Source organism: Thermobia domestica, chromosome 9 (assembly GCF_964235325.1).
Source record: "Thermobia domestica chromosome 9, izTheDome1.hap1.1, whole genome shotgun sequence".
In the NCBI taxonomy this organism is placed as follows: Eukaryota; Metazoa; Arthropoda; class Insecta; order Zygentoma; family Lepismatidae; genus Thermobia; species Thermobia domestica.
This window is the reverse complement of record NC_137462.1, coordinates 246,390,770-246,407,849: the sequence shown is the minus strand read 5'-3', so window position 1 is coordinate 246,407,849 and position 17,080 is coordinate 246,390,770. Positions and strand designations below refer to the sequence as shown.

Sequence of the window (17,080 nt, the reverse complement as noted above, 5' to 3'; positions counted from 1 at the left end):
GAGGTGTCCAAGCTTGTCGTGGTCGATCCCGACAAGCCTGGACACATCTCATTTTGGGTCGCTGACGACAAGGTTGGTCGACGACAAGCCTGGACACATTCCTAATGATGTCCAGGTTTGTCGGGGTCGATCCCGACAAGCCTGGACACATCTAATTTTGGGTCGCTGACGACAAGGTTGGCCAACGACATGCCTGGACACATTCCTGAGGTGTCCAGGCTTGTCGGGATCGATTTTGGATCGCTGGCGACAAGGTTGGCCAACGACAAGCCTGGACACTTAATAAATAAATTGATATATAGTTGTGTTCGTCATATCCTTCAATATTGGACAACTAACCATCATTTGTGGTCACTTGGTGGGTGAATATGAAAGGTCTCGAAGAACCTTGGAATTAATCCACTAAGCAACCAGATGTTCGTTTTATAAATTAAATGATCTCACAAATACAACTGTTTATTCACTTGTACGGGTGTACAAGGGCAGTTAGTGTTATCAATGTACAAGGGCAACTGTTCTCTCTGAGTATACTACAGTGTTATGTTTATACCACCGTGATATAGATGCGAGCCATGCAACTCTATATTGAAGGGCATGTATGTATGAACTGGAAACGCCTTAACTGGTAGAGTTTGTTGGAACAGACATTTCAAATTGGGTCGTTGACGACAAGCCTGGACACATTCCTGGGGTGTCCAAGCTTGTCGCGGTCGATCCCGACAAGCCTGGACACATCTCATTTTGGGTCGTTGACGACAAGGTTGGACGACGACAAGCCTGGACACATTCCTGGAGTGTCCAAGCTTGTCGTGGTCGATCCCAACAAGCCTGGACACATCTCATTTTGGGTCGCTGACGACAAGGTTGGCCAACGACAAGCCTGGACACATTCCTGAAGGTGTCCAGGCTTGTCGGGATCGACCCCGAGATGCTTTGACATATCTCATTTTGGGTCGCTGACGACAAGGTTGGCCAACGACAAGCTTGGACACATAAATATACCACCTTGTCGTCGTCCAACCTTGGCGCGGTCCCAACGAAAGACTAGGGATCAAGTCAATGTGGTATATTTATAGATATCTCGGATGGATACCTAACTGTTGACATGGGATCGCGCCAAGGTTGGACGACGACAAGCCAAGGTTGGACACTTTTTGTGTTCAAGCTTGTCGTTGGCCAACCTTGTCATCAGCGACCCAAAATGAGATATGTCGAAGCATCTCAGGGTCGATCCCGACAAGCCTGGACACCTTCAGGAATGTGTCCAGGCTTGTCGTTGGCCAACCTTGTCGTCAGCGACCCAAAATGAGATGTGTCTAGGTTTGTCGGGATCGACCGCGACAAGCTTGGACACCCCAGGAATGTGTCCAGGCTTGTCGTCAACGACCCAATTTGAAATGTCTGTTCCAACAAACTCTACCAGTTAAGGCGTTTCCAGTTCATATATACATGCCCTTCAATATAGAGTTGCATGGCTCGCATCTATATCACGGTGGTATAAAAATAACACTGCAGTATAATCAGAGAGAACAGTTGCCCTTGTACATTGATAACACTAACTGCCCTTCTACGCCCATACAAGTGAATAAACAGTTGTATTTGTGAGATCATTTAATTTATAAAACGAACATCTGGTTGCTTAGTGGATTAATACCAAGGTTCTTCGAGACCTTTCGTATTCACCCACCAAGTGACCACAAATGATGGTTAGTTGTCCAATATTGAAGGATATGACGAACACAACTATATATCAATTTATTTATTAAGTGTCCAGGCTTGTCGTTGGCCAACCTTGTCGCCAGCGATCCAAAATCGATCCCGACAAGCCTGGACACCTCAGGAATGTGTCCAGGCTTGTCGTTGGCCAACCTTGTCGTCAGCGACCCAAAATTAGATGTGTCCAGGATTGTCGTCGACCAATAAGGCGGATTTTCATGTGTCCTTTACCTCCGTGAGTTGCGAGCGATTGTGCTAAACAGCCAATGAAATCACGCATCGGAGATGGCGCGCTACACTCGCGTCAGAGTAGAAATTTGTTCAATTCTGACGTAACTAGCGCGCGTACACTATTGTATTCACTGACTAACATTGCGGAGGTAAGAACAACGTTTGAAGAACTGCTCGTAGAACAAGTAAGAGAAAACGAAATTTTGTACAACCTTAAGCATCCGAAATACAAGGATTCAGTATTAAGGACAAAAACATGGCATCAAATTGCTGAGAATATTGGTATCGATGGTTAATACTTTTATATTTGTGTAGTTAATTAGTTGTATTACCGGGAACAATAGATAGTTCATACAATAACTGTTATGTACAAATTATCAATTCCTATATAAAATAAAAGCAATGTAATTTGAAACTGCTTTAGTATGATTTATAAATATTTTTATTTGTTTTATAAAATTTATCCGGATCGGATTTTAATTCAAAGAAAAGGTTTCTGTATATTCCGTATTCTCGTCGAAGCTAAAAAATGGGGTGAACCCACCACATTTTCCTAACATACTTCCGACGGCGGCGTTTTGAAATATAATATATTCCAGCTAAAACAATAGCTCTCCTTCGGGAATCCATTATCACAAACTAAAGTCGCAAACTTTCTATTTTACGCATGCGCATTAGCTAGGGAGTGGTAATTTGGCGCAATACACGCACGGATGTATGAAAACGAAAATAATTTACGGTGAATACGCTACATGTGATGCTTCCGTTCTAACGCGGGCATGAAAATCTGCCTATATTGTCGTCAGCGACCCAAAATGACATGTGTCCAGGCTTGTCGGAATCGACCATGACAAGCTTGGACACCTCAGGAATTCGTTCGAGTCTGGCGTAAGAGGATAAATTGAGAAGTGTCCTGCTTGTCGTCGTCCAACCTTGTCTGCGTCCCATTGACATCATTTGGAAGGGGGTGCGCGCAGTGTTGCCAATCAGGAAATTAAAATTTCCCTAAATTTGGGCAAAAAATTCGAAATTTTTGTTTATAAATCCATACCGATAGGTCCGAGTGGAAGCCAGCTTTCGCTAATCGAACATTTGTTCTTACTGAACAAACGCGGGTACATTATCGTTACAATGGAGTAATTAGGGGACGCACGAAAAATTGTATTTAAGTTCTAACTTGACTTTTCTAGTTTTTCCCTACTTTTCTGTTTACCGTATTATATTTTTGGTAATTAGAAGCTTTGTTCATTAAGTTTTGCCATAATACTTGTAGGATATATTAGTGGTGTACCAGTATTTAATTTAAGATAGTTTCCGTCTGTCTGGTAGGAGTGTTGCCAGCTACAGAAAATTTTAATTCCAGATTTTAGGGGATAGTTTTGGGAAAATTATCTGTTTTGTCTATTATTTCCCTTTTGTTGGCTACAGAACGCACCATAAAAAGTTTCAATAGGATAATTAGAGAAGCTGTAGCCCCGACATATCTGTTCATTTTTGCTTCTGAGGCGTAAAAAGTGTCAAAATTTCATGTGTATGATGACAGAGAATTTTTTCTTTCCCTCTTTGAATGGAAGCCAGCGACTTCAGGATTTCACTGTATCTTGTCAACTTACCAAAGAATTTTTTTAGGTGACTTGAAACCATATGGCAGCAGTGGTGCTAGATACAAAAAATTTTGAAATTCGGTTGGGGAATTTTTTGTAAATTTTCAGCCCTACATTTCCGTCAACAATTTCCCAGCCGTTGGAAACACTGCAATACAACTTACACCAAAAAATAGCCACATCCATTTTCTTAAAAAAATAAAAAAGGCCTTAACCATATCAATCGAATGAATAGTTTTTGAGGAATAAGTCACTAACGGAAAATGTAGAAAAACGACAAAAATGACCTGAGTCTGAAACGATTTATAAGTTACGAGGGCTTCGACTCAAGTTCTGTTGATTATTTCAATAATCTGCAACATAAATCAATAAATAATAGTTGCCAGAAAAATAACAGACATTTGAAAAAAGCATGAAAAGGAACGATGTTTTTTATTTAAAAAAAAACACAGAAAAAAGTTTTTTACAACACTAGCTTTGAGGGTATATTCTATATTGATCTTCGCAAATACTTGCGAAAAGCAATGCAGCACAGAAAATGCAAAACGCTATTATAACTGCTATGCCAATCATGCTGACTAAAACGAAAATTATATTCATGCTTACGCTACTGCCAAGGAATGAGGGCCGCACTTTGTAAGAAGACACCTGTTGTAAGTTCTGTGGAATGGGCTCCGTATAATTCATGAATGATATTGAACCATCTGTTGAAATATATCCATGTATTTATCTGGTCTGGGGATTTTGGAAATTGTTGTATACGGAATGAGCTTTGAACTTTATATATGTAAATATTACAGATATAATGTTTGATCAAAATCCCTAAAATAACATCTGTAATATATGAAGAGATATGGCGTGGTTTGGGGAAAGCTTTTCATCATTAAAGGAACAAATTACAAGTTTCACGAAAGAAGTACTAGCAGAAGGCAGACAGGAAGTTCATGGTAAGTAAGCTCAACGTCATCGTTAAATTAAATCGTTGAAAATCTTACAATGTTACAAATAAATTTATTGGTTATTTATATTAAAAATCTGGTATTTATCCCGAATTAGTGTGAAGTCTTAGACAGTCATCGTAATAATAATACAAAATAAATTATGTCGAGGTGTATTTCAAGATTAGACGAACTACAGGTCTTTCGTATTTTATGATCAAATTTAGCTTAATTGAATGAGTTCATGGTAATAGTTAAGAACAGCTACTTCTCATCTCCCGTGCACGAGGATACATCTTACTGTTGCACTACCTAAACACCCTAAGTACAAGGGCAAGAACTCAGTCTATTACCTACTTTTTAACATCCTAGATAGTCAATGAATAATTCCTGAAAGTATGGCGTTTCTCGTCCTTCCCTAAATGGGAAGTACAGCTCCTTAACTATAACCGAGTTCATTACTGTTAGAATCAAATATTTTGAACACGAGTAACTGCCTGTACAAGTTTGGTGCATATTTATTTTACGGACCCATACATAAATTCATTGCATATATACTTCTTTTTCAGTAAACCACTCTGTATCTTAGACAATTATTTTTGGGGTGTGGATTTGCATTCCTTGGTGTAGATCCACTTTTTGAAGGCATCCATATATGTACACGATATGCACTATTGTGCGTCTAACCGAGTGAGGATGGGGTGCAGCAGTGCGTCCCGTACGGAATTGTCTCCGTAGGAAACAGGCGCTTGAGTGACGGTCTGTATACACATAAGTGAGGATAGCGTAGAAGACTTTGCATGAAAACCCTTACTTTACGAGTTGGATTATATTCGTCGCCTTAACTTTTGAGTTGCCCCTCTAATTTCAAACCTACAAAAAATGCAGTAAGAACATTAGAACATGCAGTTTTATTATACAGATCCATAGTATAAGTAGTAGCAGTAGGAGTAGGAGTAGGGGTAGTAGTAGGAACAGGTTAGAAGCCCTTCAGGGGTTCGTTGGGTTCTGTTCTCGACATAAAATGGGCATGCTGCTGAATCATGAAATCTTCCGCGTCTTGCAAATAATACCAACTTCCACATATCTTTCCTCGTATTAAACATAACTTTACATATAGAATAGGTCTCACTTTCAGTGGAACTTCGTAAATGTCAGAATTGTTTACTCAGTTGTCAATAAATTGAAAGTGTCCAGTAGCGAAGACGTATGGACTTCCTAATGACTTATTGAAAAAAATTATTGACTTAATAATAGAACCCTTGCTTTACCTACTAAATTGGATGTTCTGTGAGGGAATTTTTCCAGATTGCCTAAAATATACTATAACTGTACCAGTACATAAGAAGTATAATAAAAATGAGGTTAAAAACTATCGTCCAATCTCTTTAGTACCGATAGTTTCGAAAGTTTTTGAACAATGCATCAAAGATCAACTACCACCCTTCTTGAAGAGAATGAGCTTTTTCATTCCTCGCAATTTGGATTTACAAAAGGTCGTTCCACAGTTAAAGCTGTTGAAAATATAGTATCACAAGTATTAGACTGTTTTGAAAATAATATGAATGTTTGTGCAACACTATTAGATTTAACTAAAGCTTTCGATACAGTGTCACATGATATACTCCTTTCAAAATTGCATTATTATGGGGTTAGAGAAAAAGAACTGTCTCTGATTAAATCTTATCTTAGTAACAGAAAACAGGCTATTCGCGTTGGTAATTCAACTTCAGAATTTTTGAACGTAACAACTGGTGTACCACAGGGAAGTGTCCTGGGGCCATTTCTGTTTCTAGTTTACGTTAATGAATTTCCAAGTTTTCTTCCTTTTAACAGTGTTTTTTATGCTGATGATACAACTGTCATGGATAAAAATTTTAGAAATGTTCAAAATAAAAACACACAAATGTTAGAAACGTGTTCAGTATGGCTAAATTGGGTAAGTCTTTACTTTGACTCCAACTGTGACTTTAATCGGTTCTTATAGGTTCAGTTACTTCCTGGAACTGTTTGTGCGTGAGTCACTTGTTAGAACTGTTCGTGCCTTTGGTGTGACGTCTTAGTTCATATTTTTCCCACTAGGTGTTTGTGTAGTCATATGGTAGTTGGTTAGTAGTCACATGTTCTGTGTGCATGTATGTGTGTGCAGCTGTTTGTGGCATGCGGGAGCGCGTAATTGAATTGGTTGAATTGAGTTAGAGAAAACCTATCATAGTTGTGGTCTAAACTGAAGATATTTTCGACGTATTCTAAAAGTGGACGTTTATTGGTTTCTTGTTTGTAATAATAGCAAGTGTGCTCGGTTTAATAAAACGACGTGTGTGCGGAAAGGAACATTTTTCAGTAATGTTGAGTATTGTGCATGAGTTCTTGGTATCTTGTTTTTTCGTGTGTGGAATCAGCAGTTATGAGTTCATTATTCATGAGATTTCTCCTATGGCGAAATGGTGAGTGTTTTCTTTTTTTAATTCATATTATTTTTATTCTTGATTTGTTTTGCATTTGAGTATTAGGCAAAGTATTTGGTTTGCTGCTGCTTGTCCTATTGTCTTGTTGAGATGTAATTTTTTTTTCTTTGTCATGCACTGATTTATGATTAGAGACGAGTGTTTTTTTTTTAATTTTTCCCTTCTTATCTTAGCTTTATAGTAGTGGTGTGATTATTTATTATTATTTTGGATGTTTTTATGGTACTTGAGCGGGGGGGTTGGGGGGCGGTAGCCCCCCATTTAGATCTCAAAATTCATAGTCACCGCTTCACCTGAATTGATGTTTAGTAACATTGTGGCCCTTGTACTTATAGTATAATTCTTAACTTCGTATAATAACATTGTGGCCCTTGTACTTATAGTATAATTCTTAACATCGTATAGTAACATTGTGGCCCTTGTACTTATAGTATAATTCTTAACATCGTATAGTAACATTGTGGCCCTTGTACTTATAGTATAATTCTTAACATCGTACATTACTTTCACTGTGTTAGTAATTGTAATCGATTCATGTGATCCGGTTCCGGGAGCAGTTTAGGAATGATTCCTAAACTGCTCCGGGAACCGGATCACATGAATCGGTTGAAGTCACAGTTGGAGTCAAAGTAAAAATTTGCCCTAAATTGTAATGGGCTGCTATTAAATGAATCAAAGACGGATGTTGTGTATTTTCATCTTAATAACAACATAAATGATTTGAATGAGTGCCATTCTGTAAAATTGTTAGGAATCCACTTGGATCCAAAGTTAAACTGGAACATGCATACTGAAAATCTATGTAGAAGACTATCTAGAGTTATATATTTATTACGTAAACTAAAAACTGTTGTTAGTGAAAAAATACTTCAGTCAACTTATGCTTTCTTTCATTCTTTATTGCTCTACTGTATATTATTATGGGGTAATTCAACTTGTGCTCAAACCGTCTTTAAATGGCAAGAAAAGGCAATAAGAGTGTTAAAAGAACTACGTGATAATGACTCTTGCAGACCTTTCTTTAAAGAGATGCAAATCATGACAGTGTCCTCAATGTATTTCTATAGCTGTCTCATGTATATTAAAGAAAACTTGGAAAATATCAGTACCCGAAATAAATTTCATTGCTATAACAAGATACGGAGACGACCTCGATACACCATATTTCAGGTTAAGTAAAACACAAAAGAGTTATAAATACACCGCGATGAAGATGTATAATCTTCTACCTACGGAAATTCGTGGTATGTGTAATAGAAACTTTGAGAAACACTGTAAATCTTGGCTCATTGAAACAGCTGTGTATAGCGTTTTAGAATTTGAGAAAGAATTAAAAAATAAAAAGTGACTAGTTATGTACCTATATATTCAATGTATATATTTTGTATACTCTCTTGGCGTTGTCTATTGCAACAAATGTTGTTTAACGACAATAAAAATATTCTATTCTATTCTATTTACTTCCAAACTTACACATGTAAATATCACATGGGTGATTCCCCGAAAAAGGGAAATTTTCACTTGGAAAATTTTTGTTCCGTTGATGGTCGCCTATTTCGATAAAAATATCACATGCACTTACTACTACTAAGTACATGTTAATTAGGTGTTCAGCAGAGCTGAATCGTTATTGGTGTAGTAAATAAAAAATAATAAACTTTTCAGCACCCACGGAGTTGAAAATTGCTGTGGAGTTGAGAAACGTGATACATCTGGGTGATAAGTTTTGGTTTATAAGTGATTAAGCTTATAATTTACCTAAAAATTGAAATAATTTTCCAATAGTTTTTGTAAGTTAGAATTATTCTTCTTATGTTGAATAAAATTCTAACAAACTAGATGACACGTAATTTGTTATACAAAAATACTCCAGAAAATACTGCAAACATATGAAAATATATCTAATGAAGGTTCCAAAATTGAGTATATATATATATATATATATATATATATATATATATATATATATATATATATATATATATATATATATGTGTGTGTGTGTGTGTGTGTGTGTGACGTAAATAAGAAAAAAAGAAATACACATACATTTATCGAAATTGAAAAATTATTGCGCTTTCAATATGTTGACTATCATATGGAGAGGACAAACTTTTCACATAAGCTTACGAAACAGACGAAATAGTCACTAAACCTGTCTATTGCCTACTTCATTTGTTTTCTGAGCTTATGTAAACCGTCTGTCTTCTCTGTGTGATCAAGTCAACACGTCGAAAGTGCAATACTTTTTCAACATTTGGTAAGTGTATTTGTATATTTGGTATATATACAAGGTGTTTCAAAACAATACACACATCGTTTCGGAGCTGATTCCTGACACTAAGATAAGACGAAAAGTATAGACAACTGGGTGCACAAATGCTTCCTTTCGGAGTTATAGGCTGCCGAAAACATGAAAAAAAAAAAAAAAATGAACTTTAAAGATCCATAGCTCCAAAACTATGAGACCTGCCGTAGTCGGGTCACGACTTCACTTAGGAACTAATATGTGCACTATCCAAAAATCCTATCAGAATCCTGAGGTACTCACGAAGCAATTTTTATAGAGGGAGTTTCGCTACGGGCGTATAATCTGAAGTACTCACCAACTACTTCTATAAAAGTTGGTGTGGAAGTACCGCAAGATTCTGAAACATGGTTATTTGGATAGCGCACATACTAATTCCTAAGTGAAGTCTGACCCGACTACGGTAGGTCCCATAGTTTTATGCTATGGACCTTTAAAGTTCATTTTTTTCATGTTTTCGGCAGCCTATAACTGCGAAAGGAAGCATTTGTGCACCCAGATTGGTCTATACTTTTTATCTTATCTTGGTGTTAGGGATCACCTCCCAAACGTTGTCGGTATTGTTTTGAAACGCCCTTTATAATGCACACTAAATGACAGTGTAAGGCACTCATCATTTCTGTTTTCTTTGGATAATTCGATGTTCTTTGTTAAGTAGCCCTCATTTTCCACTCCAATGAAGGAAATGTCTTCAGGAAACAGGGAAGAGCTGTTCTAGTCTACACAGAATGACAACTGCCAACGCTTTTTAAACGTCAGGTTTAGTAGGCCAGGAGAAATTCCTCCCGATAAAATTGACTGTCCGTATATTGCCCTCAGACTCTTCGACAATCCCTGAAAAGAAAACAAGATTGAGGCGTCAATAGGTTAAAAACAGATACCATCCATCTCTACTTGACTGAAGTTTTACCTCCGGCTACCTGGCAGCCACAAATCTGAACTTCCGCGAAACACTCCTTAAATGCGCTAGGACCCACCAGCCGGCCTTTGAGTGTGAATGACACGTGGTCAGCGTGTCGGCTCCTACGACCGTTGCGATGTTTTGCGCGATCAGGTTTCAGTACATCTCTACTCAAATGAGTTTTTCAATTGCCTCACTGTGCGAAGTAAACACCGTTAATTTTTGAGCTTCCACCGGGAAACAAACCCAGAACCACGCACGAAAGGCGAGCATACTAGTCACTAGACCATAAACGAGCTTTATTTCTATCAGTATATTGAAATAACAAATATTTGGAATAGCATGAGCATAACAAACACTATAGGATTACCAACTCCGTGAACTTGTCTCAACACCGTGGATTCCTTAGTTTTCAGATGGACATGGAGTTGAGAAAATCGAATATAATTTATCTTTACCGGCCCACTTTTTAACCAGTACATGTGAGTAATTGTGTACGAATTTTCTACGTTAAGGCGTAGGTTCCTCAAGCGAAAGAAGGTATATACCATACAAATACATTCAGTAATAAATATCATGGTGTTAAGTATCAATTAATATACGCACCTGCTTTCCACACACAAAAATATTTTTCCTATAGCTTTTAACACATGCACACAACTTTTTCTGTTCTTCAGTCAAACCTGTCTGCCTTGTCTTCTTGTGGGTGTTGCCAATGTGGACGACCATGCTATCTGTTGAGAGCAATGACAATGTTTTCTCATGCCATGGAGTTGAGACGAAATAGAGGTGACAGAAACGAAGCATAGTCAAGCTTTCGAAAATAATCGTTATAAAAGTTTACTTTCCACAAAACCGAAACATTGAAGTGTTCTCTTCCATTTAAATACCATTAAATGATGTTTGATTTGCGACTTCAGTTGTAATTTATTGATTAAAATCAGTCAACTGTAGTCTGTGACAGCCCACGGTGTTGAGAAATTGGGTAATAATTAATTTTTACGTATGTTTCATGTTATATTTGCAAACTGTTATACATGGCATACCTACTTTGTGACGGTTACTACCAAACAAAATAAAAATGAGGTGATTCTTTCTAGTAGTAGTTTGAAGAAATGCCCGTGACAGAAAATTTCCCTTTTTCGTGGAATCACCCACATAAGAACTCCAAAGCTTAATGGGCAACTCTAAACTTAACCTTTTTTTTTTTTTTTTTTTTTTTCAGATATATTCGTCTGTTACTAAGCACGTTATAGGGGCATTAATTGAGCAGACGGTTCGACCACATTTTGACACATTTTTTTGCACTTTCAGGTCAGGGTAGAGCTTTGTATTTCTTTTAGCAGAGCATGCAGTAAATGAGGAGCTCCATTACTAGTTGCAGGTTGACTTCAGGATGGCTCAATATAAATAAAGTGTTGAAGTAGGGCATAAAAACTACAATGCGCAAAACACGAACCAACTTGTGCTAGGTGGCCATCCAAAAAAAGCACGATAGCTATCTAACCAAGTCAGGGCAGGAGTGTAGCATGGGGGCTCGAGCGGTAGCGAGGAGGTGCGTCCGTAGGGAGCAGGCGCGGCAGATGGAGATGGACTTTTTCATTCTTGTCTCAATATTTCTTTTTGTGATAGCGATCGATAAATGTTTCATTGTATTGGCTTATTAGCGTGATTACCTTCATCGTGGCCTGAGTTATTAACGAAATACTTCTTAAAACTCGTAAAATAGGTCTTATTATAAATCAGTGATATACATAGATACCTTGAAACCCCAATTTTTTAGCTTTTTTTTTTAAAATTAAACGAGAATCTGGCCGTAATGGAAAAGAAATCCAAGTTTGTTAGATTTAACTACAGTCATGTTCTGTGTATTATGAATTACAAATATCAAATGTCCGGTTCTTAATTTATTCAAAGTATCCGAAGTGTATCTGTTTTTCTCATTTAGTGCGAATTTAGTTTCCAGCTGATTTCTCATGACTTCCTCGTGTAAAACCAATCTGTACTGGATTTTTGTGTGTTAACATAATGTCTGTTTTCTGTATATTTAGGAGTGATTATTTTACTTCGTCCGCTAAACGTCAAATCTAAAATGTTCAAATTATTACCCTTTTCAAATTCTATTATGAATTTTAATTTTTGGATGTTGATACTTCCCTGCCATCAGAATGTGAAATGCTCTGATTTTGGGAAGCCCTTTCTGTAACCACATATCGAAAATATGTTAGCTAAAATTCCACTAAGAATAAGTAAATAAATAACTAAAAAATGTATAACAATGTAAGGAATGAATGGGCTGAAATTATTAAATAATTCGGCTTATGTAAAATATGATTTACGATGTTCACTTTCTTTCAGTGTTTGGATCGAGGAAATGCACTGCACATTACGTGAACCCTAAACAGATGGAATATATGCTATGAACATAAAATGTATACTGTATTTCACCATTCAGAAAGGAGAACTCAATTCTGCCCAAAATTGACCTTCTTGAAACTTGTTCCCCACAAGTTCAGGCTCCAACATCCTGCCTGAAATTCGTTATATGTGGTTCACGTAGAAGTGAGTCCGTACATCGACCCACTGTTCCATGAGATTGAACCCTATACTGCTGTGAGAACAATGTACCACAAGAATTACGAGTTATGGAATAAATAAATACAATGTGAAACTAAAACTAAATAATGAAAGGGAAGTTTCTCAAGCGTGCAATAAAATGAAAATAAACAAAAAATCCAGTTATATTATTCGCAATCTGACAAAATTTTGAATTTTGCAAACTGAGATCGAAGCCAGGATTCCAATTTTAGTGTTGTCCGTGTTACTCTTTGATGCGTTTGTACAGTAAAGTTCTAAGAAATATTATCATTGTATGATCTCAGTAGAGCTGAACATGAGAAAACACTGAAAACTAAAAACTAGGATGGCAAAAGTTGTATCGTACGACCAACTACAACCGGAAAAGAAACTCAAAAGAAACTTCCTTTACTTCTTTTGGAAAATCTTCAACAGCACCTTGAATTGGTACCCATGGCGAACTCGCCTAATGATTAGGCTTCCCAGACCGTAGTTAAATTTCAGTGCAATCAGCCACGGTTTGTCTTCACTAATAATAATAATAATAATAATAATAATAGTAGTAGTGGTAATAATAATAATCGTGGAAGGTCATCTTCTGTCATTTGAGAGACAAACGTGCCAAGTCTTTTGAATGGTGCGGAAGTCAATTGTCCCTTGTTTGCGGTAATGTAGTGTATTACTCGTCCGAGTATTTCAACTGTTGCTACACCATAGTAACTGAATGTTTTGTGTTTCTCGTATTTATTTCTTCTTTGTTTTTTTCACTTGGTGCGAGGCAGCTTTAAATACGTATTTCTGTTTACTTCGTGTAACAAAGGTAAAAATTATATTGACACACCAATGTGAAAGTATCCAAATATAAAAGAAAGAAAAAGAAGCACAAAAAATAATCTTGTTACAGTAGTATTTTCAGAATGGTTACCCCTAGGATTGATTATTTTTATGTTTGTGATAAGTAAGAGAAGTGCAGCTCCTTCAAAATTACTTATTCCAAAATTTTTCCCAATAAGGGAAATCAATTCCCCTTCCACACACGACTGAAGGAAACACAGGTGTGTGGAAAGATTTCGGTAAATCGAAACAATCCAACAGAGAGAGGATTAAGCGCTTTAGGATCCTTAAAAAGTTCTCTGGGCACCACTTTTAGCTTTATGATATGAATAAAGCATATTAAAACATTATATTAATAATTGGAGGAAACAACAGATTTTTAATTCCTCTATAGGTGCGATTTCAATGATACACAAAGAATAAAAAAATGCACGGCTGGATACATAGCACACGGGTAGTTCAGCACCCAACGCACAAGTTGTGGTACAAACCATCAGACTTTCAGAACTTCAAAGCTTTGTGCCGCTCAACTGTTTTTGTATCCAGTACTCACATCCTGTGTTCACTTAAAAAGATGATTGATATCCTAACAAAGAGAAATCGATGGCTGTAGCTGTATGAAACCTTCTCAACCATAAACTAGTATTAACATCTTCTTTTCGGGACACGAGCATTGTTTTTGGCGCTACTATGCAAAAGAACTATTCGAACAATTATTCGAATATTGGAAACGAGTCGGAAAAAAATATCGAGTATTTTTAACAACATTATTATGTACAATAACTAAAGTACAGGGTTTATACTGATCTTAAAAGTCAGGGTCAGTGAAATGAGAATGAGTCAGAGGAAGTTACCGAAAATTAGAGAAATCGACTACTTTCACAGGATATATATATATATATATATATATATATATATATATACTTTGTCACTTCGCTGACAAACCCTCAAAGTACAAGAATTACATTATTGACAGCTTTACACAAAGCGGCAAATACAAAGTACAGAGACAAAAAACGTAACTACTAGAGCTAAGAAGCACATTGGGAATGGGTCAAAAGATGCTATTATCGGTCTCTCTAAACATTTGCAAGAATTTAAGCATGAGCTACAGGACGTTGGTGCATTACATCGTACTACCTCATGGCATTTTACATCAGTTCCACGAATCCGGGTCTGAATACTGATAAAGAGAATCTAGATAAAGAGTGGGATCATATTAAAAATTTTGTTAACAAGAATAAAAATAAATTATTAACAATTCATAAATTGCTTCTTACATATGGAAATAGTATAAGAAATTAGTATATGTCATTACATAATTTGTCTATATATATTTGAAATATAACTAATGTTACCATTTTGGTTATTAATAGATTTAAAAAGGAATCTTATTATTCAGAGGCATTGAAAATAATCTTTCGTACAAAAAGTTAAAAAAAATTAAAAGGGCCTATCCATTTTGCCATAAGCACCAGCCTGTGTCACGTGATCAGGTAAAAAGTCATGTTGCGTGATAAATCGAGTCTGGAGATTCCAAATCAAGATATGGGATATTTCAAACACATAACCTCTGCGTGGGGCGGCCTCGGTGATTCGAAGAAGATACATCTACTTTATTACTGATTTTACTCAAACCACTTGAGTTTGGACAATGTTCTATTCATATATTTATCTTACGTATTATACATCGTTTTTAAGTTCTTCATTTTGTCTGCAATAAGCTTTCGATTAGCCGTCTCCTTATTATGGTTTTTGAGATATGTGGACGACTTCATTTTTTTTATTGATTTTCCATTGACTTTAATGTTCATGATTTGTGATTTTTTATTTATTTATTTATTTTTTTTTTACTATGTTCCATCCATTTACGACAATTTCTTTTTTGAATATACAATCTGCGTAGTCTGTTCTATATTTGAGCTGATTTTCAATCATCTTCCTCATTAGGTTTTTGAGATAAGTGTAGGAATTATTTGCTTTTCATTAATTTTCTATTGACATTAATGTTATTGCTTCTTTCTTTTTCATCTTTTTTAAATATATATACTATGTTCCATCCATTTTAGAACAATTTACTTTTGGAATGTAGAATCTACATAGCCCCTTCTACATTTGAGCTGAATTTCAGCCATCTCCCCTAAATATTATTAACATCATTGCAATCGGATAGACCCTTTACCAAATTGGATTACTGTGTATAGATACTAAATTGGTGCACTGTTCACTCATATGGTGCGTCTACACTAGATCGAATTTGTTAACTTTTTGGTGCGTGCGTATGTTTACAACACGAGTGTTGATCAACATAGGTTAATAACATGGAACATGATACATGCTTACACAACATGTGTGAGATCTCGTCATCAAATTTCAGTAGTTTGATTTTGGAAAATGTTGATTGTGTAGTGATTTGTGAGTATATTTGGTGGTTATTGTATCAACTGCAAATTAGAAGTCCAATATGGTAATATCAATGATTTTCGTTCTTCATTTTCTGTTGATATTTTCACGATTCCACATTACCATATGATTTACAAAGAAAATATATTTTGATCACAGAAGGAGGAATTTATTATTTTAACAGGGAGTGAAAAAACAAAAAAAGACAATGAGGTAATTAATTGAATTACTCAGTTTTGTGGGATAGAGTGGCTTACAATGAGAAACAACATAAAATTAAACTTTAAGAGAGTGATACGCAATTTGTGTTCGGAGCAGTAAAACTAAACATGAGGTTATGTAAATTTATATATTAGCTGATTCCACAAACTGCGAATTGAGTGTTCAGATTTACTTGACGAGGGAAAAGAAAAAAAAGAAAAAAAAAACTTTAGAAGCTAAATTATTTCCAAGAACTTGGCTCTCAGCTTATTGTGATTAGCTATCTTTATGCATATTTCATTCACTACTAGTTTTAGAATAAAATTTTGTACTTGTTAAGTCTGGCAGAATATACTGGCAACTGTAAAATAAATTATAATTTCGTACTTTCTCCTCACAATTTTACATTGCTGTGTGTGGTATACATAGTTTGTACATGGTCATACTCAGGAATGCTGGCTCTTAAAGCTCATGCTCATATTTCGTGTCTTGCAGTACTCTAAATAGTCCTACTTTAATTGCAAGCTAATAATATACGTAGAAAAATAAAAACTAGAACTATACATGTTTTCATGCGAATACATAATATTTGCCCTTGAAAAACCAGCTAGAAAATGTGGAACAGAAAACTCTACTGAATTCTAGTTTAAATACCTGAAACTTCTGAAGATACAGCTTTTTCCTCTCAGAACTTTATATTGCCTCCTCAAGCTCGCTTCTTGTTACAAGGCTATTTTGCTTTTAAACAATTGTGACTGATCGTAGACTATTCTATTTGTAGCTTTTATCCGCGTGAAATTTTCACCAGTTGAAGGTCAACCGCTCCTGGGCAGAGTTGATATTATTCCTTTCGTATTTTGTTTTACAATGCTTTGCCCAATTTTAGAAAGTAATTCAGA

At 36.1% G+C, this 17,080-nt stretch overlaps 1 protein-coding gene across 3 annotated transcripts in view; it reads left to right on the top strand.

The window, feature by feature from the left end:
- The first annotated feature begins 4,109 nt into the window (after nt 1-4,109).
- Nucleotides 4,110-17,080, top strand: part of LOC145660653 (uncharacterized) — a 295,153-nt gene continuing 282,182 nt past the window's right edge. For 2 of the 3 annotated variants that reach the window (XM_081725965.1, XM_081725964.1), the window contains exon 1: nt 4,112-4,498. In XM_081725965.1, the coding sequence (XP_081582091.1) occupies nt 4,405-4,498 (94 nt within the window). In that variant the 5' untranslated portion in view covers nt 4,112-4,404. Of the gene's footprint in view, nt 4,499-17,080 lie in introns of all 3 variants that reach the window. The other variant, XM_081725966.1, reaches the window with a different exon arrangement.